The sequence below is a fragment of the Anolis sagrei genome, chromosome 7 (genome assembly GCF_037176765.1).
Source record: "Anolis sagrei isolate rAnoSag1 chromosome 7, rAnoSag1.mat, whole genome shotgun sequence".
Classification (NCBI taxonomy): domain Eukaryota; kingdom Metazoa; phylum Chordata; class Lepidosauria; order Squamata; family Dactyloidae; genus Anolis; species Anolis sagrei.
Window position 1 is genome coordinate 1,541,693 of NC_090027.1, and position 24,787 is coordinate 1,566,479.

Genomic DNA, 24,787 nt, shown 5'->3' on the forward strand with positions numbered 1-24,787 from the left:
AGTCTTCAAGGGCAACCCCACGTAGAGCGCGTTGCAGTAATCAATCCGTTTATGACCCCCCCAACCATAAAATCAATTTCATTGCTACTTCATAACTTTCATTTTGCTACTGATATCAATTGTAATGTAAATATCTGATGTATTTTCGTTTACTGGACCAAATTTGGCCCAAATACTCAAGACACCCAAGTTTGAATACTGGTGGGGTTGGAGGATTGATTTTGTCATTTGGGAGTTGTATTTGCTGGGATTTATAGTTCACCTACAATCAAAGAGCATTCTGAACTCCACCGACGATGGCATTGAACCAAACTTGGTGCACAGAACTCCCATGACCAACAGAAAACTCTGGAAGGGTTTGGTGAACATTGACCTTGAGTTTGGGAGTTGTAGTTCCCCTCCATCCAGAGAGCACTGTGGACGCAGATAATGATGGATCTGGACCAAACTTGGCACAAATATTTAATATGCCCAAATGTGGACACAGGTGGAGTTTGCTGGGATTTATAGTTCACCTACAATCAAAGAGCATTCTGAACTCCACCAACGATGGCATTGAACCAAACTTGGTGCACAGAACTCCCATGACCAACAGAAAACACTGGAAGGGTTTGGTGAACATTGACCTTGAGTTGGGGAGTTGTAGTTCCCCTCCATCCAGAGAGCACTGTGGATGCAGATAATGATGGATCTGGACCAAACTTGGCATGAATACTCAATATGCCCAAATGTGGACACAGGTAGAGTTTGGGGAAGATAAACATTGACACTTGTGAGTTGTAGTTACTGGGATGTATAGTTCAAATCTGAGCATTCTCAACCCCACCAAGGACATAATTGGGCCAAACTTCCCACACAGAAACCCCATGACCATCAGAAAATACTGTGTTTTCTGATGGTCTTTGGCGACCCCTCTGACACCCCCTCGCGACCCCTCCAGAGGTCCCGACCCCCAGGTTGAGAAACACTGATCTAAGCCATTAATAAAGATCCTGAACAGGATGTTGAAAAAGAAAAACCATAGTAATAGAGAAAAATCCACTAAAATATAACCCCCACTGCTATCATTTGCTTTCTGCACTCCAAAAGACCAGGTAACTGGTGGGTCGATATTGAAAAACATCCTTTTTGGACGTTCATTCCCAAAATCTCCATTTGTGTTGCACTGAGGAAATTCTGGGTACTCTAATCTCCAGAAGGAACCCTTCCGAGCTCTGGGTGAGGTGTCTTGTCGTTGGGTGCTATGCTTGAGTCTTGGATGCTTCCCCGCGAGATGCTTCACCATCTCCATCTCTCTCCCCGAGGAAGCTGGCAGCAGGAAAAGGGAAATGCCGGGGAGAAGCAGAGTTGGCAAGATTTCCCTGCCGCTGTTGTGTTTTTCAGGGTGATATGGTTGGTTGTGCTGCCCACGTTTCCTGCGGTCTGTTCCTGGAACCGGAGTGAGATTCAAAAGTCCATCCAGCAAAAGATGTTGTTGATTAAAGACTCTTGGACACCAAGGAAATCTACTGATGGCATTGAGCAAAACCCTATTTCTGAGTGTCCTCTGAGCAACGTCCTTGCAGACAGCCAATTCTCGCTGACCAAAAGGTCAGCGGTTCAAATCTGGGCACTGAGGTGAGCTCCCATCTGTCAGTTCCAGCTTCCCATGTGGGGACATGAGAGAAGCCTCCCACAGGATGGTAAAATGTCTGGGTGTCCTCTGGGCAACGTCCTTGCAGACAGCCAATTCTCGCTGACCAAAAGGTCAGTGGTTCAAATCTGGGGACTGAGGTGAGCTCCCATCTGTCAGCTCCAACTTCCCATGTGGGGACATGAGAGAAGCCTCCCACAGGATGGTAAAATGTCTGGGTGTCCTCTGGGCAACGTCCTTGCAGACAGCCAATTCTCGCTGACCAAAAGGTCAGTGGTTCAAATCTGGGGACTGAGGTGAGCTCCCATCTGTCAGCTCCAACTTCCCATGTGGGGACATGAGAGAAGCCTCCCACAGGATGGTAAAATGTCTGGGTGTCCTCTGGGCAACGTCCTTGCAGACAGCCAATTCTCGCTGACCAAAAGGTCAGTGGTTCAAATCTGGGGACTGAGGTGAGCTCCCATCTGTCAGCTCCAGCTTCCCATGTGGGGACATGAGAGAAGCCTCCCACAGGATGGTAAAATGTCTGGGTGTCCTCTGGGCAACGTCCTTGCAGACAGCCAATTCTCGCTGACCAAAAGGTCAGTGGTTCAAATCTGGGGACTGAGGTGAGCTCCCATCTGTCAGCTCCAGCTTCCCATGTGGGGACATGAGAGAAGCCTCCCACAGGATGGTAAAATGTCTGGGTGTCCTCTGGGCAACGTCCTTGCAGACAGCTAATTCTCGCTGACCAAAAGGTCAGTGGTTCAAATCTGGGGACTGAGGTGAGCTCCCATCTGTCAGCTCCAACTTCCCATGTGGGGACATGAGAGAAGCCTCCCACAGGATGGTAAAATGTCTGGGTGTCCTCTGGGCAAGATCCTTGCAGACAGCCAATTCTTGCTGACTAAAAGGTCAGTGGTTCAAATCTGGGGACTGAGGTGAGCTCCCATCTGTCAGCTCCAGCTTCCCATGTGGGGACATGTGAGAAGCCTCCCACAGGATGGTAAAACATCCGGGCATCCTTTGGGCAACATCCTTGCAGACGGCCAATTTTTGCTGACCAAAAGGTCAGCAGTTTGAACTTGGGGAGTGGGGTGAGGTCCCATCTGTTAGCTCCAACTTCTCATGCCAGGATATGAAAGAAGCCTCCCTTAGGATGGTAAAACATCTGGGCATCTCCTGGGCAATGTCCTTGCAGATGCCAATTCTCTCACACCAGAAGCAACTTGCAGTTTCTCAAGCCGCTCCTGACACACACAAAAATATATATATTAAAAAAATGAATCACTTTGTAGACTAACAGCATGTAACAGTTTTCTCGAAGCCACTTTGGTGAAATTATAGTTGCACAAAAGCCTAAATTGTATTGCTTCTATGCTGCCTAGTGGAAGTCATTTTGGAACCGTAGGCAATCATCTTTGAGAGTTCTTGGAGAATGGGAGAAGTTCCAGCAGATTGGAGGAGGGCCAATGTGGTCCCAATCTTCAAGAAGGGAAACAAGGATGACCCAAACAACTACCGATGTCCGGTCAGCCTCACGTCGATGCCAGGCAAGATTCTGGAGAAGATGGTCAAGGAAGTGGTCTGCAAACACTTAGAAACAAATGCAGTCATTGCTAATAGTCAACATGGATTTATCAAAAACAAGTCATGCCAGACTCATCTGATCTCTTTCTTCGATAGAGCTACAAGCTGGGTAGATGCGGGGAATGATGCCGTGGATGGAGCGTGTCTGGATTTCAGGAAGGCCTTCTTCGACAAGGTCCCCCATGACCTTCTGGCAAGGAAACGAGTCCAATGTGGGCGAGGCAAAACTACGGTGAGGTGGATCTGGAATGGGTTAAATGGACGAACCCAGAGGGTGATTCTCCCCAAGGCTTCCTCTTTGTCCTGGAAAGAAGTGATGAGTGGAGGGTCATCAGCAAGGTTTCATCCTGTACCCAATCCTGCTCAGGATCTTCATGAATGGCTTAAATGAAGGGTTAGATGGTAGGATCATCAAGCTTGCAGACGGGACCAAATTGGGAGGGAGAGCCAAGACTCCAGAGGACAGGAGCAGGATTCAAAACGATCTTGACAGATTAGAGAGATGAAGGGCCAAAACTAACAAAATGAAGTTCAACGGGGACAAATGCAAGATACTCCACTTAGGCAGAAAAAACGAAATGCAAAGAGACAGAATGGAGGACAATGCCTAGCTCAAGAGCAGTATGTGTGAAAAAGATCTTGGAGTCCTTGTGGGGAGGAAGGTGAACATGAGCCAACAATGTGATGTGACAGCAAAAAAAGCCAACACGATTTTGGCCTGGATCAATAGGAGTCTAGTGCCTAGATCCAGGGAAGTCATGTTTCCCCTGCTCTATTTTGCCTTGGTTAGACCACATCTGGAATCACACTGTGTCCAATTCTGGGCACCGCCATTGAAGGGAGATGTTGACACTAAGCTCAAGGATCAAGGGTCTGGAGAACAAGCCCTATGAGGAGCGGCTTAAAGAGCTGGGCATGTTTAGCCTGAAGAAGAGAAGGCTGAGAGGAGACATGAGGAGGGCCATGGATCAAGAAGTGAGGGGAAGTTCTAGGGAGGAGGAAGGAGCAGGCTTGTCTTCTGCTGCCCTGGAGACTAGGACGCAAGGGAACAATGGCTTCGAACTACAGGAAAGGAGATTCTATCTGAACATGAGGAAGAACTTCCTGACTGTGAGAGCCGTTCAGCAGTGGAACTCTCTGCTCTGGAGTGTGGTGGAGGATCCTTCTTTGGAGGCTTTCAAGCAGAGGCTGGATGGCCATCTGCCAGGGGTGGTTTGAATGCAATATTCCTGCTTCTTGGCAGAATGGGGTTGGACTGGATGGCCCAGGAGGTCTCTTCCAACTCTACGATTCTATGATTCTATTATTCTAGTTGGCCCTTCCACACATCTGAATAAAATTCCTCATTATCTGCTTTGAACTGGGATCTGTGGCAGTGTGGACTCGGATAACCCAGTTCAAAGCAGATCTTGTGGGATCTTCTGTCTTGATGTTCTGGGTTACATGGCTGTGTGGAAGGGCCCCATAAGAAGAGGAGTCCACAGCAGACGATCTGCTGGCTGTCGTACTGGATTACATGTTGGACACTTCCCAAGTGTCTAGGACTGTGTATTATTATTAGTATTACTAGCTGTCCCCTGCCACGCGTTGCTGTGGCCCACATGGGGGTTCTGTGTGGGAGGTTTGGCCCAATTCTATCCTTGGTGGGGTTCAGAATGCTCTGTGATTGTAGGTGAACTATAAATCCCAGCAACTACAGCTCCCAAATGTCAAGATTCTATTTTCCCCAAACTCCAACAGAGTTCACATTTGGGCATATTGAGTATTCTTGTAGAGTTTGGTCCAGATCAATCATTGTTTGAGTCCACAGTGATCTCTGGATGTAGGTGAACTACAACTCCAAAAACCAAAGGACACTGCCCACCAAACTCTTACAGTATTTTCTGTTGGTCCAGGGAGAACTGTGTGCCAAGTTTGGTTCAATTGCATCGTTGGTGGGGTTCCGAATGCTCTGTGATTGTAGGTGAACTATAAATCCCAGTATCTACAACTCCCAAATGTCAAGATTCTATTTTCGCCAGACTCTACCAGTGTTCACATTTGGGCATATTGAGTATTTGTGTAGAGTTTGGTCCAGATCCATCATTGTTTGAGTCCACAGTGATCTCTGGATGTAGGTGAACTACAACTCCCAAACTCAAGGTCAATGCCCACCAAACCCTTCCAGTATTTTCTGTTGGTCATGGGAGAACTGTGTGCCAAGTTTGGTTCAATTCCATCGTTGGTGGGGTGCAGAATGTTCTTTGATTGTAGGTGAACTATACATCCCAGCAATTACAACTCCCAAATGACAAAATGTATATCCTTCAGTCAAAGTGGAGGACATACATTGGGTTGTTAGGTGTCTTGTGTCCAAATTTGGTGTCAATTTGTCCAGTGGTTTTTGAGTTCTGTTCATCCCACAAATGAACATACCATTTTTATTTATATAGATTATTATTATTATTATTATTATTATTATTATTACATTGTATTGCCGAAGGCTTTCATGGCTGGAATCACTAGGTTCTTGTGGGTTTTTTCGGGCTATAGGGCCATGTTCTAGAGGCATTCTCTCCTGACGTTTCGCCTGCATCTATGGCAAGCATCCTCAGAGGTCGTGAGGTCTGTTGGAAGTAGGAAAATGGATTTATATATCTGTGGAATGACCAGGGTGGGACAAAGGACTCTTGTCTGCTGGAGCTAGGGGTGAATGTTTCAACTGGGTTGTTGTAGGTTTTTCCGGGCTATATGGCCATGTTCTAGAGGCATTCTCTCCTGACGTTTCGCCTGCATGTATGGCAAGCGTCCTCAGAGGTCGTGAGGTCTGTTGGAAGTAGGAAAATGGGTTTATATATATATATGTGGAATGGCTGGGGTGGGGCAAAGGACTCTTGTCTGCTGGAGCTAGGTGTGAATGTTTCAACTGGGTTGTTGTAGGTTTTTCCAGGCTATATGGCCATGGTCTAGAGGCATTCTCTCATGACGTTTCGCCTGCATCTATGGCAAGCATCCTCAGAGGTTGTGAGGTCTGTTGGAAGTAGGAAAATGGGTTTATATATCTGTGGAATGACCGGGGTGGGACAAAGGACTCTTGTCTGCTGGAGCTAGGTGTGAATGTTTCAACTGGGTTGTTGTAGGTTTTTCCGGGCTATATGGTCATGGTCTAGAGGCATTCTCTCCTGACGTTTTGCCTGCATCTATGGCAAGCATCCTCAGAGGTAGTGAGGTCTGGTGGAACTAGGAAATTGGGTTTATATATCTGTGGAATGATCAGGGTGAGACAAAGGTCTCTTGTCTGTTGGAGCTAGGTGGGAATGTTTCAACTGGGTTGTTGTAAGTTTTTCCGGGCTATATGGCCATGTTCTAGAGGCATTCTCTCCTGACGTTTCGCCTGCATCTATGGCAAGCATCCTCAGAGGTAGTGAGGTCTGGTGGAACTAGGAAATTGGGTTTATATATCTGTGGAATGATCAGGGTGAGACAAAGGTCTCTTGTCTGTTGGAGCTAGGTGGGAATGTTTCAACTGGGTTGTTGTAAGTTTTTCCGGGCTATATGGCCATGTTCTAGAGGCATTCTCTCCTGACGTTTCGCCTGCATCTATGGCAAGCATCCTCAGAGGTAGTGAGGTCTGGTGGAACTAGGAAATTGGGTTTATATATCTGTGGAATGATCAGGGTGAGACAAAGGTCTCTTGTCTGTTGGAGCTAGGTGGGAATGTTTCAACTGGGTTGTTGTAAGTTTTTCCGGGCTATATGGCCATGTTCTAGAGGCATTCTCTCCTGACGTTTTGCCTGCATCTATGGCAAGCATCCTCAGAGGTAGTGAGGTCTGGTGGAACTAGGAAATTGGGTTTATATATCTGTGGAATGATCAGGGTGAGACAAAGGTCTCTTGTCTGTTGGAGCTAGGTGGGAATGTTTCAACTGGGTTGTTGTAAGTTTTTCCGGGCTATATGGCCATGTTCTAGAGGCATTCTCTCCTGACGTTTTGCCTGCATCTATGGCAAGCATCCTCAGAGGTAGTGAGGTCTGGTGGAACTAGGAAATTGGGTTTATATATCTGTGGAATGATCAGGGTGAGACAAAGGTCTCTTGTCTGTTGGAGCTAGGTGGGAATGTTTCAACTGGGTTGTTGTAAGTTTTTCCGGGCTATAGGGCCATGTTCTAGAGGCATTCTCTCCTGACGTTTCGCCTGCATCTATGGCAAGCATCCTCAGAGGTAGTGAGGTCTGTTGGAAGTAGGAAAATGGGTTTATATATCTGTGGAATGACCGGGGTGGGACAAAGGACTCTTCTCTGCTGGAGCTATGTGTGAATGTTTCAGCTGACCACCTTGATTAGCATTTGAAGGCTTGGCTGAGCCTGGGAAAATCTCTTGTTGAGAGGTGTTAATCTGTGCCTGGTTGTTTCCTCTCTGCTGTTTGGCTGTTGTAATTTTAGAGTTTTTTTAATACTGGTAGCCAGATTATTACATTATTATTATTATTATTATTATTATTATTATTATTATTGTATTCTCGAAGGCTTTCATGGCTGGAATCACTCAGTTCTTGTGGGTTTTTTCGGGCTATATGGCCATGTTCTAGAGGCATTTCTCCTGACGTTTCGCCTGCATCTATGGCAAGCTTCCTCAGAGGTGAGGTCTATTTCTGGTTCACCGATGTCTTCTTTCTCTGATCCCAACCCCAGGAGCCGAACCGGTCGTATCATGGAGTTGCTGTCCACCCCGCACAGCATCGAGATCAACAACATCACGTGCGACTCGTTCCGGATCTCCTGGGCCATGGACGTTGGCGACCTGGACAGAGTCACCCACTACTTCATTGACCTGAACAAGAAGGAGAACAAGAACTCCAACAAATTCAAACACCGGGTGAGCCATTGCGTTGGCGGAAATGGGACAGGCGAGGCAGGAAAGGCGATTGGGGAGCTGCACCTAACCCTGCGTGTTTGACTACAAATCCCATCATCTCCAGTCAGCACAGGGAGTTGATGGGATAAGAAAGCCAATGGGATTTTGACCTGGATCAATAGGAGTCGAATGTCTAGATCCAGGGAAGTCTTGCTCCCCATGCTCTACTCTGCCTTGGTTAGACCACTACACCTGGAATCACACTTGTGTCCAATTCTGGGCACCACAATTGAAGGGAGATGTTGACAACCTGGAGGAGGGTGACTAAAATGATCAAGGGTCTGGAGAACAAGCCCTATGAGGAGCGGCTTAAAGAGCTGGGCAGGTTTAGTCTGCAGAAGAGAAGGCTGAGAGGAGGCATGATGAGGGGCATGGATAAATACGTGAGGGGAAGCCATAGGGAAGTGGGAGCAGATCAAGGGTCTGGAGAACAAGCCCTATGAGGAGCGGCTTAAAGAGCTGTGCATGTTTTGCCTGCAGAAGAGAAGGCTGAGAGGAGACATGATGAGGGGCATGGATAAATACGTGAAGGGAAGTCATAGGGAGGAGGGAGCAGATCAAGGGTCTGTAGAACAAGCCCTATGAGGAGCAGCTTAAAGAGCTGGGCAGGTTTAGCCTGAAGAAGAGAAGGCTGAGAGGAGGCATGATGAGGGGCATGGATAAATACATGAGGGGAAGTCATAGGGAGGAGGGAGCAGATCAAGGGTCTGAAGAACAAGCCCTATGAGGAGTGGCTTAAAGAGCTGGGCAGGTTTAGCCTGCAGAAGAGAAGGCTGAGAGGAGACATGATGAGGGGCATGGATAAATACATGAGGGGAAGTCATAGGGAGGAGGGAGCAGATCAAGGGTCGGTAGAACAAGCCCTATGAGGAGCGGCTTAAAGAGCTGGGCAGGTTTAGCGTGCAGAAGAGAAGGCTGAGAGGAGGCATGATGAGGGCCATGGATAAATACGTGAGGGGAAGTCATAGGGAGGAGGGAGCAGATCAAGGGTTTGTGGAACAATCCCTATGAGGAGCGGCTTAAAGAGCTGCGCATGTTTATCTTGCAGAAGAGAAGGCTGAGAGGAGACATGATGAGGGGCATGGATAAATACGTGAGGGGAAGTCATAGGGAGGAGGGAGCAGGTCAAGGGTCTGGAGAACAAGCCCTATGAGGAGCGGCTTAAGGAGCTGGGCATGTTTAGCCTGAAGAAGAGAAGGCTGAGAGGAGACATGATGAGGGCCATGGATAAATACGTGAAGGGAAGTCATAGGGAGGAGGGAGCAGATCAAGGGTCTGTGGAACAAGCCCTATGAGGAGCGGCTTAAAGAGCTGCGCAGGTTTATCTTGCAGAAGAGAAGGCTGAGAGGAGACACGAGGAGGGCCATGGATCAAGATATGAGAGGAAGTCATAGGGAGGAGGGAGCTGCCCTGGAGATTAGGATGCAATGAAACAATGGCTTCAAACTACAGGAAAGGAGATATACCTGAACATTAGGAAGAACTTTCTGACCATGAGAGCTGTTCAGCAGTGGAAATCTCTTCCCCGGAGTGTGGTGGAGGCTCCTTCTATGGAGGCTTTGAAGCAGAGGCTGCATGGCCATCTGTTGGGGGTGATTTGAATGCAATTGTCCTGCTTCTTGGCAGAATGGGGTTGGACTGGATGTCCATCAGGTCTCTTCCAACTCGAGGATTCTAGGGTTGTGTGGGGGGCTTTTGGGAGGGGAATATTTTCAAGCCATGGAGGGTTGACAGAAGCTATCCAATGAACGTCAGAAGGTGTATCCCTTGCAAGAAGAAGCCCATTTGGGAAAGAGACACTACGGAAGGAAGGTGTCCTTCTTCACAAAGGCAGGAGGAGGTCATGGAACGAATTACTCACACCTTTCTCCCTCTGAAAAGGAGTCGGTAATTTTCGGTGCTGTTTAACAGGATGGGTTGCCATAGCAATGCTATGCAATGTTTAACACCCTTTCTCTCCTCGCTCTCTTCCTTTCTTGCTCTCCCTGTTTCCCTCTTGGTGAGAAGATCTCCCCCACTCCTTGCCGTTTTCCCTTCCCGTTGTGCTTCTGCATTTACCGTTGCCACAGAAACAGCTCTGCAGTGCAGAGGTGGCTGTGGTCTGTTGACGTGGCAAGGTTCGCTCTTCAAAACAAAGACCTGTTCCGTCCTTTCACTCGTAGACTCTTGTTTCACCATTCGAACCACTACAAAATAGGAATTTTTAAAAAAAACTTTTGGAGATGGACAACCTGTGCTTTGGATATAATAATAATAATAATAATAATAATAATAATAATAATAATAATTCTGGCAACCCAAGAACAAGCCATTCGAACCAATGCCATCAAAGCCAGAATTGAAAAGTTGACAGAAGATCCCAAATGTAAACTCTGCAAGGAAGCAGATGAAACATTCAATCCCATCCTCAGCTGCTGCAAGAAGATCGTGGACAGACTCCAAGCAGAGGCACAACACCCTTGCTCAGGTGATTCAATGGCATCAAAGCCAGAATTGAAAAGTCGGTGAAAGATCCCAAATGTAAACTCTGCAAGGAAGCAGATGAAACAATGGATCCTATCCTCAGCTGCTGCAAGAAGATCGTGGACAGACTCCAAGCAGAGGCACAATACCGTTGCTCAGATGATTCCTTGGCATCAAAGCCAGAATTGAAAAGTCGATGAAAGATCCCAAGTGTAGACTCTGCAAGGAAGCAGATGAAACATTCGATCCCATCCTCAGCTGCTGCAAGAAGATCGTGGACAGACTCCAAGCAGAGGCACAATACCGTTGCTCAGATGATTCATTGGCATCAAAGCCAGAATTGAAAAGTCGATGAAAGATCCCAAGTGTAGACTCTGCAAGGAAGCAGATGAAACAATGGATCCCATCCTCAGCTGCTGCAAGAAGATCGTGGACAGATTCCAAGCAGAGGCACAACACCGTGGCTCAGATGATTAATTGGCATCAAAGCCAGAATTGAAAAGTTAACGAAAGATCCCAAATGTAAACTCTGCAAGGGAGCAGATGAAACAATGGATCCCATCCTCAGCTTCTGCAAGAAGATTGTGGACAGACTCCAAGCAGAGGCACAATACCGTTGCTCAGATTATTCATTGGCATCAAAGCCAGAATTGAAAAGTCGATGACAGATCCCAAGTGTAAACTCTGCAAGGAAGCAGATGAAACAATGGATCCCATCCTCAGCTGCTGCAAGAAGATCGTGGACAGACTCCAAGCAGAGGCACAACACCGTGGCTCAGATGATTCACTGGCATCAAAGCCAGAATTGAAAAGTTGACGAAAGATCCCAAATGTAAACTCTGCAAGGAAGCAGATGAAACAATGGATCCCATCCTCAGCTGCTGCAAGAAGATCGTGGACAGATTCCAAGCAGAGGCACAACACCGTGGCTCAGATGATTCATTGGCATCAAAGCCAGAATTGAAAAGTCCATGAAAGATCCCAAATGTAAACTCTGCAAGGAAGCAGATGAAACAATGGATCCCATCCTCAGCTGCTGCAAGAAGATCGTGGACAGACTCTAAGCAGAGGCACAACACCCTTGCTCAGGTGATTCATTGGCATCAAAGCCAGAATTGAAAAGTCGACAACAGATCCCAAGTGTAGACTCTGCAAGGAAGCAGATGAAACAATAAATCCCATCCTCAGCTGCTGCAAGAAGATCATGGACAGACTCCAAGCAGAGGCACAACACCATTTCTCAGATGATTCATTGGCATCAATGCTTTTCAACATCTACATGAAACTGCTGGGAGAGGTCATCCGGAGTTTTGGAGATCAGTGCCATCTCTACGCAAATGACACACAACTCTACTACTCCTTTCCACCTAACTCCAAGGAAGCCCCTCGAGTGCTAGATGAGTTCCTGACCGCTGTGGCTGTCTGGATGAGAATGAACAAGCTGAAGATTAATCCCGACAAGACAGAGGTCCTCCTGGTTGACCGTAAACCGGACCGGGGTATAGGGTGGCTACCAGTGCTGGAGGGGGTTGCACTCCCCCTGAAGTCACAGGTCCGCAGTCTGGGCGTCCTCCTGGATTCATCACTTTTGCTTGAAGCTCAGGCGTCGGCGGTGGCCGGGAGGGCCTTTGCTCAACTAAGACTTGTGCGCCAACTGCGACCGTTCCTCGGGAAGGCGGATCTGGCCAAGGTGGTCCATGTCTTAGTCACCTGTAGACTGGATTACTGTAACGCACTCTACGTGGGGCTGCCCTTGAAAATGGCTTGGAAGTTCCAACTGGTCCAACGAGCAGCAGCCAGGATGTTAACTGGTGCTCCCTACAGAGAGAGGTCAACCCTCCTGTTCAGGGAGCTCCACTGGCTGCCGTTTATTTTCCAAGCCCAATTTAAGGTGCAGGTGCTTACCTACAAAGCCCTGAACGGTTTGGGACCAGCCTACCTGCGTGACCGCATCTCTGTCTACGAACCCATGCGCTCACTTCAGTCATCTGGAGAGGCCCTGCTCGTGATCCCACCTGCGTTGCAGGCGCGTCTGGTGGGGACTTGAGACAGGGCCTTTTCTGTGGTGGCCCCCCGACTCTGGAACACCCTCCCCAAAGATCTTAGACAGGCCCCTACATTGGCAGTCTTCAGAAAGAACTTGAAGACCTAACTGTTCCGATGTGCCTTCCCAGAATAGGAAATCTCCAATACCAAGCCCCAGAAGCACTTTATTAGAACTAAGATTGGCGCACACTGCACACTGCACTTGCCCTATAATGCCTTATACACCACCTGTCACATCAGCACTTTTAATCCTGTACCCATTACTCTGGCCCGGCCCAGTTGTATTGTGTTTTAGTGTATTGCTTATTGCCTGTTGTTTATTATGCTTAATTGTTTTAATTTGCTTTGTTTTGTATCGTTGTATTGTTTATTGTATTGCTATATTGTGTGTTGAGGCCTTGGCCTTTGTAAGCCGCATCGAGTCCTTCGGGAGATGCTAGCGGGGTACAAATAAAGTTTAATAATAATAATAATAATAATAATAATAAACCGGATCGGGGTATAGGGTGGCAACCTGTGTTGGATGGGGTTGCACTCCCCCTGAAGTCACAGGTCCGCAGTCTGGGCATCCTCCTGGACTCATCACTGACGCTTGAAGCTCAGGTGTCGGTGGTGGCCGGGAGGGCCTTTGCTTAACTAAGACTCGTGCGCCAACTGCGACCGTACCTCGTGAAGGCGGATCTGGCCAAGGTGGTCCATGCCTTAGTCACCTCTAGATTGGACTACTGTAATGCACTCTATGTGGGGCTGCCCTTGAAAACGGCTCGGAAATTCCACATGGTCCAACGGGCGGTGGCCAGGTTGCTAACTGGGGCACCTTACAGGGAGCGGTCAACCCTCCTGTTCAAGGAGCTCTATTGGCTGCCATTCATTTTCCAGTCCCAATTCAAGGTACAGGTTCTTACCTTATTTATTTATTTTATTTCTCATGTCAGGGCAGCCAGTCAGTTATATTACATTTCTAACAGAACAAAGCAAACAAACAGAGAAAATACAAAATGTGTGAGTTTGGTAGTTGATTCAATGTCCTTTGACCAGTCTCTGTCCCCTTGGAGTGCCTCTGGTGTTGCTGCAAGAAGGTCCTCCCTTGTGCATGTGGCAGGGCTGAGGTTGCATTGCAGCAGGTGGTCAGTGGTTGGCTCTTCTCCACACTCGCATGTCGAAGATTCCACTTTGTAGCCCCATTTCTGAAGGTTCTTAGGAAAGGAAGGAGGAAAGGTTCTTACCTACAAAGCCCTGAACGGTTTGGGACCCGCCTACCTGCGTAACCGCATCTCTGTTTACGGACCCACATGATCTCTTCAATCATCTGGTCGCGATCCCACCATCATCGCAAGCGCGATTGGTGGGGATGAGGAAGAGGGCCTTCTCGGTGGTGGCCCCTCGACTCTGGAATTCACTCCCTAAGGACATCAGACATGCCCCAACTCTGGCAGTCTTTAGAAGGAGCTTGAAGATGTGGTTGTTCCAGTGTGCCTTCCCAGAATAATGATTCCATAGCACTTTGTCCTCCAAAGCACTTTTTATGTCTGCTTGAATGTTTTCCACAAACGCCCCATCACTTTTTTCGCCCATGTTCCAGCATTACTTCCAATTTCAATTTTACATTTGGCCTTCCCACAGTTGTAATCGTGTGGTATTATTTTATTGTCCATGTTTTTATTTTAATTGCTTGTATTGTTGTCATTATTGCTTGTATTGTTGTATTTGGGCTCGGCCTCATGTAAGCCGCACCGAGTCCCTTGGGGAGATGGTAGCGGGGTATAAATAAAGTGTTGTTATTATTATTATTATTATTATTATTATTATTATTATTATTATTGGCTTCATGTAAGCCGCACCGAGTCCCTTGGGGAGATGGTAGCGGGGTACAAATAAAGTGTTATTATTATTATTATTATTATTATTATTATTATTATTATTATTGGCCTCATGTAAGCCGCACCGAGTCCCTTGGGGAGATGGTAGCGGGGTACAAATAAATTATTATTATTATTATTATTATTATTATTATTGGCCTCATGTAAGCCGCACCGAGTCCCTTGGGGAGATGGTAGCGGGGTACAAATAAATTATTATTATTATTATTATTATTATTATTGGCCTCATGTAAGCCGCACCGAGTCCCTTGGGGAGATGGTAGCGGGGTACAAATAAAGTATTATTATTATTATTATTATTATTATTATTGGCCTCATGTAAGCCGCACCGAGTCCCTTGGGGAGATGGTAGCGGGGTACAAATAAATTATTATTATTATTATTATTATTATTATTATTGGCCTCATGTAAGCCGCACCGAGTCCCTTGGGGAGATGGTAGCGGGGTACAAATAAAGTATTATTATTATTATTATTATTATTATTATTATTATTGGCCTCATGTAAGCCGCACCGAGTCCCTTGGGGAGATGGTAGCGGGGTACAAATAAATTATTATTATTATTATTATTATTATTATTATTATTGGCCTCATGTAAGCCGCACCGAGTCCCTTGGGGAGATGGTAGCGGGGTACAAATAAATTATTATTATTATTATTATTATTATTATTATTATTGGCCTCATGTAAGCCGCACCGAGTCCCTTGGGGAGATGGTAGCGGGGTATAAATAAAGTGTTGTTATTATTATTATTATTATTATTATTATTATTGGCCTCATGTAAGCCGCACCGAGTCCCTTGGGGAGATGGTAGCGGGGTACAAATAAAGTGTTATTATTATTATTATTATTATTATTATTATTATTGGCCTCATGTAAGCCGCACCGAGTCCCTTGGGGAGATGGTAGCGGGGTACAAATAAAGTATTATTATTATTATTATTATTATTATTATTATTATTGGCCTCATGTAAGCCGCACCGAGTCCCTTGGGGAGATGGTAGCGGGGTACAAATAAATTATTATTATTATTATTATTATTATTATTATTATTATTATTGGCCTCATGTAAGCCGCACCGAGTCCCTTGGGGAGATGGTAGCGGGGTACAAATAAATTATTATTATTATTATTATTATTATTATTATTATTGGCCTCATGTAAGCCGCACCGAGTCCCTTGGGGAGATGGTAGCGGGGTATAAATAAAGTGTTGTTGTTATTATTATTATTATTATTATTATTATTGGCCTCATGTAAGCCGCACCGAGTCCCTTGGGGAGATGGTAGCGGGGTATAAATAAAGTGTTATTATTATTATTATTATTATTATTATTATTATTAATTCTGCAGTGTAGATGCACTTCTACTGAAAACCAAGTTTACCTAGTGTAGACACAAGAGAGCATAAATCCTTTAGGATGCCAGGAAACCTGAGTTTTGGAAGTGTAAATAGCAACGTATTTACTTTTTGCTAAATCGTGCTGTTGCCCATAAAACGCTTCCCTATTTCGCAAAGACATACTATTTCGCTCATCAATAATTGCTGATAGCCATAAATACTGCAACATTCCACAGTCTCCAAGTGCTGCTTTTAATGAAGGATGTAGTTCGCCGCGCTTCTAATTTCCAACAGCGCTCGCCATCTGCGAACACTGTCAGTAAAAAGCCTGCCAAGAGTCGTCAGATGAAAATAGGTGCGCTCTTGATAGATCACAGGGGATGGCAGCTTTTTGGAGCTGTAAACAAGGCATTGACGCATCGCCTGGAGAGCTGGCACACTCCAACGTTTTGGGAAAGCTTCACAGGAAAGAAATACACTTTTACACCTCCTAATAAACAAACATCGACATGAAAGTATAGGTACAATGTCTAAATCTTTTAACTGGCTGGAAGAGACTTCAGTTCGCCCTCTATTTCCACGGATTCGGCACCCAGGGATAAACATACACACTGGAATGTGTGTGTGAATGTGTGAAATCCCAAAACCAAACCTTGATTTAACCATTTTTAAAAAATAATGCTGGCTCTTGGCTTTTATTGGATGTATTATATTTATATGTATATTACATGTAATATTCGCCTTCTAATCAAGGCGAAAGAAGAAAGCGCAAAAGCCGGGTTGCAGCTAAACGTCAAAAAAACCAAGATTATGGCAACAAGAATAATTGACAACTGGGAAATAGAGGGAGAAACCGTGGAGGCCGTGACAGGGTTTGTATTTCTAGGGGCAAAGATGACTGCAGACGCAGACTGTGGCCAGGAAATCAGGAGACGCTTCCTTCTTGGGAGGAGAGCAATGTCCAATCTCGATAAAATAGTAAAGAGTAGAGACATCAGATTGGCAACCAAGATCCATTGCCTAGTCCAAGCCATGGTCTTCCCTGTAGTAGTCACCTACGGAGGTGAGAGGTGGACCTTAGGGAAGGCTGAGCCAAGGAAGAGAGATGCTTTTGAGCTGTGGTGTTGGAGGAAAGTGCTGAGAGTGCCTTGGACTGCGAGAAGATCCAACCAGTCCATCCTCCAGGAAATAAAGCCCGACTGCTCACTGGAGGGAAAGATACTAGAGACAAAGTTGAAGTACTTTGGCCACATCATGAGGAGACAGGAAAGCCTAGAGAAGGGAATGATGCTGGGGAAAGTGGAAGGCAAAAGGAAGAGGGGCCGACCAAGGGCAAGATGGATGGATGGCATCCTTGAAGTGACTGGACTGACCTTGAGGGAGCTGGGGGTGGTAACGGCCGACAGGGAGCTCTGGCGTGGGCTGGTCCATGAGGTCACAAAGAGTCGGAGACGACTGAACGAATGAACAACAACAACATGTAATATTATTAATAATATTACAGTATAGTGGTATAGTACAAGAAGGATACCGTCGACCATGGTATCCTTCTGGGGCACCTTGTGGGGATGGGTCTTGGAGGTCCCGTTCTGCAGTGGCTCCAGTCCTTCCTGGAAGTTCGTACCCAGAAGTTGCTGGGAGACTCCTGCTCGGCCCCACAGCCATTGCCCTTTGGGGTCCCACAGGGCTCAGTATTGTCCCCCATGTTGTTTAACATCTACATGAAGCCATTGGGTGAGATCATCCAGAGTTTTGGACTTTGATGCCATCTGTGACATCACAGAGTCTATCACTCCTTTCCACCAGATGCTAAGGAGGCTGTCCATGTCCTGAACCGGTGCCTGGCCGCTTTGATGGTCTGGATGAGAGCGACAGAGGTCCTCCTGGTCAGTCGCAAGGCCCAACAGGGTATAGGGTCACAGCCTGTGCTGGACGGGGTCACACACCCCTTGAAGGCACAGGTTTGCAGTTTGGGGGTCCTCCTGGACTCATCACTGAGCCTGGAATCCCAGGTGGCAGCGGTGGCCAGGGGAGCCTTCGCACAATTAGGACTTGTGTGTCAGCTGCACCCGTACCTTGGGAAGCCAGACTTGGCCACAGTGGTCCACGCTCTCTTTACATCTAGGATAGACTACTGCAATGCACTCTACATGGGGTTGCCTTTGAAGACTGCTCAGAAGCTTCAACTAGTCCAACGAGAGGCAGCCAGGTTAATAACTGGGGTGGCATACAGGGAGCATACAACTCCTATGTTACGCCAGCTCAATTGGCTGCCAGTTTGCTACCAGGCACCATTCAAAGTGCTGGCTTTGGCCCAGAAAGCCCTAAATGGCCCCGGTCCAAATTACCTGTCAGAACATAGTGTCTAGATGTAAGGAAGTAATGCTACCCCTCTATTCTGCTTTGGTTAGACCACATCTGGAATATTGTGTCCAATTCTGGGCACCACAATTCAAGAGAGATATTGACAAGCTGGAATGTGTCCAGAGGATCAAGGGTCTGGAGAACAAGCCCTATGAGGAGCGGCTTAGGGAGCTGGGCATGTTTAGCCTGAAGAAGAGAAGGCTGAGAGGAGATATGATAGCCATGTATAAATATGTGAGAGGAAGCCACAGGGAGGAGGAGGGAGCAAGCTTGTTTTCTGCTTCCTTGGAGACTAGGACGCAATGGAGCAATGGCTTCAAACTACAAGAGAGGAGATTCCATCTGAACATGAGGAAGAACTTCCTGACTGTGAGAGCCGTTCAGCAGTGGAACTCTCTGCCCCGGAGTGTGGTGGAGGCTCCGTCTTTGGAAGCTTTTAAGCAGAGGCTGGATGGCCATTTGTCAGGGGTGATTTGAATGCAATATTCCTGCTTCTTGGCAGAATGGGGTTGGACTGGATGGCCCATGAGGTCTCTTCCAACTCTTTGATTCTATGATTCTATGATTCTATGATTCTATGAACGCATCTCCCCTTATTTACCATCGCGGCGATTAAGATCCTCTGGAGAGGCCCTGTTTTCCATCCCGCCATTGTCACAGGCACGATTGGTGGGGACGAGAGACAGGGCCTTCTCGGTGATTGCTCCCCGGCTATGGAACTCCCTTCCTCAGTTCGGCCCCCTCCCTCTTGTCCTTTAGAAGGAGGGTCAAAACTTGGCTGTGGGACCAAGCTTTCGGGACAGGGCAATAAAGCAGCAATAGGAAAGATGACCAGGCCAATTGGATTTGATGCTGATGGCTAGGACGGTTTTAATATTTTGATAAATGTTTTTAATGTTTATGTATTGTGTGTGAATCTGTGTCCCGGCATTGAATGTTTGCCATATATATGCTGTGCTCCGCCCTGAGTCCCCTTCGGGGTGAGAAAGGCGGAATATCAATGTTTTAAATAAATAAATATAGTAATATATAATACTAATATTGTGCTTGATAATATTATAATGTAATACAATAAAATACTACTAATAATACAATATAATAATTTTATATTTCATATTACATGTAATATTACTAATAATATTACAGTATAGTGGTATAGTACAATATAGTAATATATAATAACTAATATTGTGCTGTGCTGCTGAGATTCAGGAACAGTCCTCAAAACTTGAACAAAAGGAAACATGGAACATGAAACTAGAAATTAGGCTTGGGCGATCAAGAAAAAAATTGGTTCTAAACTCGTTTCGTTTCCAGGGTGCGCTAGCGTTTCTAAATTCTGAGGACTTCCGAAATTTAAGATTTCAAAATTTCGAAATTTCCGAAATTTCGTAAATTACGAATCAATTCATTAATGGCGGACGCGATTGCGCAATATGCTAAAAAAACCTCCAAACGGGACAGGGGGAACTTCTGAAGCTTCTTCCCTCTCCCTCTGTTGTTGACTGTTGGTGTGATAAAACAAACAACAACTATATTATATTATATTATATTATATTATATTATATTATATTGTTGTATATTATATTATAATTTATTTATTTATTTTATTTATTTATTTACTTTGCTTATATACCGCTGTTCTCAGCCCAGGGGTGACTCACGGCAGTGTACAACATAGAAAGAACAGGTTCAGAATTCAAGACACAATATAAAATAATCCACAATCCATCATTAACAAAAAACATCATCATCCAAAACATCATCATTACTACAAAAGCCATTCCACGTCGTCTCATCGTCAAAACCACAATCCAGTATCATTACCCGTTGTGCCATTCCTATAGTCAATTACCAATGATTGCACTTCTTGTTCGAACGCCTTCTTAAACAGCCAGGTCTTTAATTTCCTGCGGAATATCATCAGGGAAGGAGCCAGTCTGATGTCCACGGGAAGGGTGTTCCACAGCCGAGGAGCCATTATATTATATTATTGTATATTATATTATATTATATTATTATAATATTATTATTATATTATATTATTGTATATTATATTATATTATATATATTATATATATATAATATATATTATATTATACAATTATAATAATATAATATAATACATACAATAATACAATATAATAGTAATATAATAATATATATTATATTATATTATAATAATATTATTATATTATATATGATATTATAGTATTGTATATTAGAGTGAGGCAAGAAGAAGCATGAGGAAAGAGGAGGGAAGCAGCAGAGCAAAGGGACCGGAAGTGGGGTCAATGCGAGATTGTAAAACTTGCACCAGACATACAGAAATAATTACGAAATAATTACGAAATAATAACGAAAATTGGAAAAATTGTTTCGATTCTTAATTACTCCTCACACTATTCCTGCATGGTTCGATATTGGATCGTAAGCTAATTTAAATACGAATTAATAACGAATTACGAAATTAACAAACTGGATCGCCCAAGCCTACTAGAAATCCCTTGACTTGGCAGTATTCTATACTCAAACACCAGCGTTGCTTGGACTGAAGGATCCATCTGCTGGGATAGCTAATATAGAGAGAAAATCATGCCTGGATGAGGACGAACAGGCTGAAGATCAATCCCAACAAGACAGAGGTCCTCCTGGTAGATCGTAAGCCGGATCGGGGTATAGGGTGGCAACCTGTGCTGGACGGGGTTACACTCCCCCTGAAGCCACAGGTCCGCAGTTCGGATGTCCTCCTGGATTCATCACTTACGCTTGAAGCTCAGGCGTCGGTGGTGTCCGGGAGGGCTTTCGCACAATTGAGACTCGCGCGCCAACTGCGACCGTACCTCAGGAAGGCGGATCTGGCCAGGGTTGTCCATGCCTTAGTCACCTCTAGACTGGATTACTGCAATGCACTCTATGTGGGGCTGCCCTTGAAGACGGCTCGGAAATTTCAGATGGTCCAATGGGCGGCAACCAGGTTGTTAACCAGGGCTCCTTACAGGGAGCGGTCAACTCTCCTGTTTAAGGAGCTCCACTGGCTGCCATTCATTTTCCGGACCCAATTCAAGGTGCGGGTTCTTACCTACAAAGCCCTGAATGGTTTGGGACCCGCCTACCTGCGTGACCACATCTCTGTATACGAACCCACACGATTTCTTTGATCTTCTGGAAAGGCCCTGCTCACACTCCCACCTGCATCGCAAGCGCGATTAGTGGGGACAAGAGAGATGGCCTTTTCGGTGGTGGCCCCTCGACTCTGGAACTCACTCCCTAAGGATATCAGGCATACCCCAAATCTGGCAGTCTTTAAGAGGAGCTTGAAGACGTGGTTGTTCCAGTGTGCCTTCCCAGAATAGTGATGCCATAGCACTTTGTCCTCCAAAGCACTTCATATTGTCTTTAGGTCTGCTCGTATGTTTCCATAAACTGCCCTATCACTTCCTTCGCCCATGTCCAGCATTATTTTAATTTTAATTACATTTGGCCTACCCGTAGTTTTTAAAGTGTGTTGTCCTATTTGATAATGTTGTGTTATTGTGTTATTGTTTTGTTGTTTTTAAACGGCTTGTATTGTTGTTGTTATTGCTTGTATTGTTGTATTTTGGGCTCAGCCTCATGTAAGCCACACCGAGTCCCTTGGGGAGATGGTAGTGGGATATAAATAAAGTAGGGCTGGGCAACCACGGAAAAATTTGTTTCTAAAATCGATTCGTTTTTTGGGGTTGTTTGCGTTTCGATATTTAAAAGAATTCCGAATTTTTTCTTTAAAAAAGTTCGATATTTACGAAATTTCGTAAAATTACGAAACAATACGAAACGAATACGAATTGATTCGTTAATGGCGGACGCGATTGCGCAATACGCTAAAAAAACTTCTGAAGCTTCTCTCTCCGTCTGTTGTTGACTGTTGGTGTGATAATTATATTTTTTTTCACTGAGAAAACAAACAGCAACCCTAAAACTTGCACCAGACATGCGGAAATAATAACGAATCAATAACGAATCAATTACGAAACAATTAGGAAACGAATTGGAAAAATTCGTTTCGTTTTTTAGCTGCTCCTGAATGGTTCAATATCGCTTTGTTATAAAAAAAAATAACGAATTTTTAACGAATTACGAAATTACGAAACGAAACCGCCCAGCCCTAAAATAAAGTATTATTATTATTATTGTTATTATTCCCTGGGAAACTGATAAGGACTTGGCTAATAGGCGTCTTGAGTTTGGTAAAACCTCCTGAGAAGCTCTATGTTGATGGAATGTAAATCTCCTATCTAACAGCTCATTAGTCTGTCAACCTGGACTTTCAGTTTCATCCTCTGAACTCTGATCTGTTTCTGACCTTGCTTCCCTCGTGAACTGCCTTTCAGGAATGTGGCCTTCAGACACAGACCGCTCATTTACAGGACTTAAAATCTCTTGCTGGCCTTTCTGCTGACTTGCAGACCCAGAATCCCCAGTGTCATCAGAATGACTAACAGGCCCAGAATCCACAGAGAGATCAGGTGCAGGTACAATCAAAGGCTGAACTACAACGTAAACTTTTCCAGTTGCTTCTCGTCAATTCTGCTGTCACCTGGGATTGCAACGTTGACGATCCATACTTTGTTTTTATATCATCATCATCATCATCATCATCATCATCATCACCATCACTGCAGATAAAGTAGGAATGGCAAAGAGCAGGAAGACTAGATTTTCTCTGATTTCACCAAGCCAAGCATTTTCTCTCTCATATACGAGTGGGTGGCTGTCATTTGTCAGTAGCAGTCTGGTACCAGTGTGGCCAAGTCTCTCCAAAATGCCACCTCACAGCTAACCATAGCCTTGGCAGACCAGTCCTGCATCCCAAGTTCCAGTTGGATGCCTGATGACCGCTTGTGTTTTTTCCTTTGCACAGGATGTCCCTACCAAGTTGGTGGCCAAGGCAGTTGCCCTGCCCATGACGGTGAGGGGCCATTGGTTCCTGAGTCCCAGGACGGAGTACAGCGTGGCAGTGCAGACAGCCATCAAGCAGAGCGATGGGGAATATCTTGTATCTGGATGGAGCGAGACCGTCGAATTCTGCACTGGTGGTAAGCGTTTAGTAGAAGGCTGTAGCTCGTGATCTCCTTTACATTGAGGCAAAGTATTGTAGATTTATTGTCGAAGGCTTTCATGGCTGGAATCACTCAGTTCTTGTGGGTTTTTTCGGGCTATATGGCCATGTTCTAGAGGCATTTCTCCTGACGTTTCGCCTGCATCTATGGCAAGCATCCTCAGAGGTGAGGTCTGCTGGAAATGGGAAAAAAGAGGTTTATATATCTGTGGAATGACCAGGGTGAGACAAAGGGCTTTTTGTAAATTGGGCTAGGTGTGAATCTTTTCAACTGACCACCTTGATTAGCATACAATGGGCTGACTGTGCCTGGAGCAAACTCTTCTTGAAAGGTGATTAGATGTCCCTGTCTGTTTTTCTCTCTGCTGTTTTTGCTGTTGCAATTTTAGAATTTTTTAATACTGGTAGCCAGATTTTGTTCATTTTCATGGTTTCTTCCTTTCTGTTGAAATTGTCCACATGTTTGTGGATTTCAATGGCTTCTCTGTGTAGTCTGACATGGTGGTTGTGAGAGTGGTCCAGCATTTCTCTGTTCTCAAATAATATGCTGTGTCCAGGCTGGTTCCTCAGGTGCTCTGCTATGGCTGACTTCTCTGGTTGAAGGAGTCTGCACTGCCTTTCATGTTCCTGGATTCTTCTTTGGGCATTGCTGCCTTTGGGGGTCCCTCTGTAGGCTTGTCCACATCTGCATGGTATATGGTAGACTCCTGCAGAGGTGAGAGGATCCCTCTTGTCCTTTGCTGAATGGAGCATTTGTTGGATTTTCTTGGTGGGTTTGTAGATTGTTTGTATGGTGTGTTTCCTCGTCAGCTTCCCTCTGCGGTCAGTGGTTCCGTTGATGTATGGCAGGAACACTTTCCCTCTGGGTGGGTCTTCGTCTTGACTCTCGTGGCTTCTTCTCGGTGGTCTTGCAGCTCTTCTGATGTCTGAGGTGGAGTCTCCCTTGGCCTGGAGAGCCCAGTTGAGGTGGTTCAGTCCATCTTGGAGGAGGTGGGCTTCGCAGATTCTTTTTGCACGGTCTGCCAAGGCTTTAATGGTGCTTCTTTTTTGACTTGGGTGATGGTTGGAGTTTTGATGTAGATATCTATCTCTGTGTGTGGGTTTTCTGTAGACAGTGTGACCCAATTGTTGATCTGGTTTGCGGATGACTAGGACATCTAGAAAAGGCAGTCTTCCTTCATTTTCTTTTTCCATGGTGAACTGGATGTTTGGGTGGATGCTGTTGAGATGGTCCAGGAACCTGTTGAGTTCTTCTTCTCCATGGCTCCAAATGGTGAAGGTGTCATCCACATATCTGAACCATATGTTTGGGTGGATGCTGTTGAGATGGTCCAGGAACCTATTGAGTTCTTCTTCTCCATGGCTCCAAATGGTGAAGGTGTCATCCACATATCTGAACCATATGTTTGGGTGGATGCTGTTGGGATGGTCCAGGAACCTGTTGAGTTCTTCTTCTCCATGGCTCCAAATGGTGAAGGTGTCATCCACATATCTGA

The 24,787-nt window shown here is 45.5% G+C and overlaps 1 protein-coding gene across 1 annotated transcript in view; it reads left to right on the forward strand.

Moving 5' to 3' along the window:
* Positions 1-24,787, forward strand: part of PHYHIP (phytanoyl-CoA 2-hydroxylase interacting protein) — a 107,280-nt gene that overhangs the window by 66,456 nt on the left and 16,037 nt on the right. Inside the window, exons 2-3 of the mRNA XM_060787625.2 lie at positions 7,873-8,056; positions 23,094-23,268. Of these exons, the coding sequence (XP_060643608.1) occupies positions 7,892-8,056; positions 23,094-23,268 (340 nt within the window). The 5' untranslated portion in view covers positions 7,873-7,891. The remainder of the gene's footprint in view (positions 1-7,872; positions 8,057-23,093; positions 23,269-24,787) is intronic.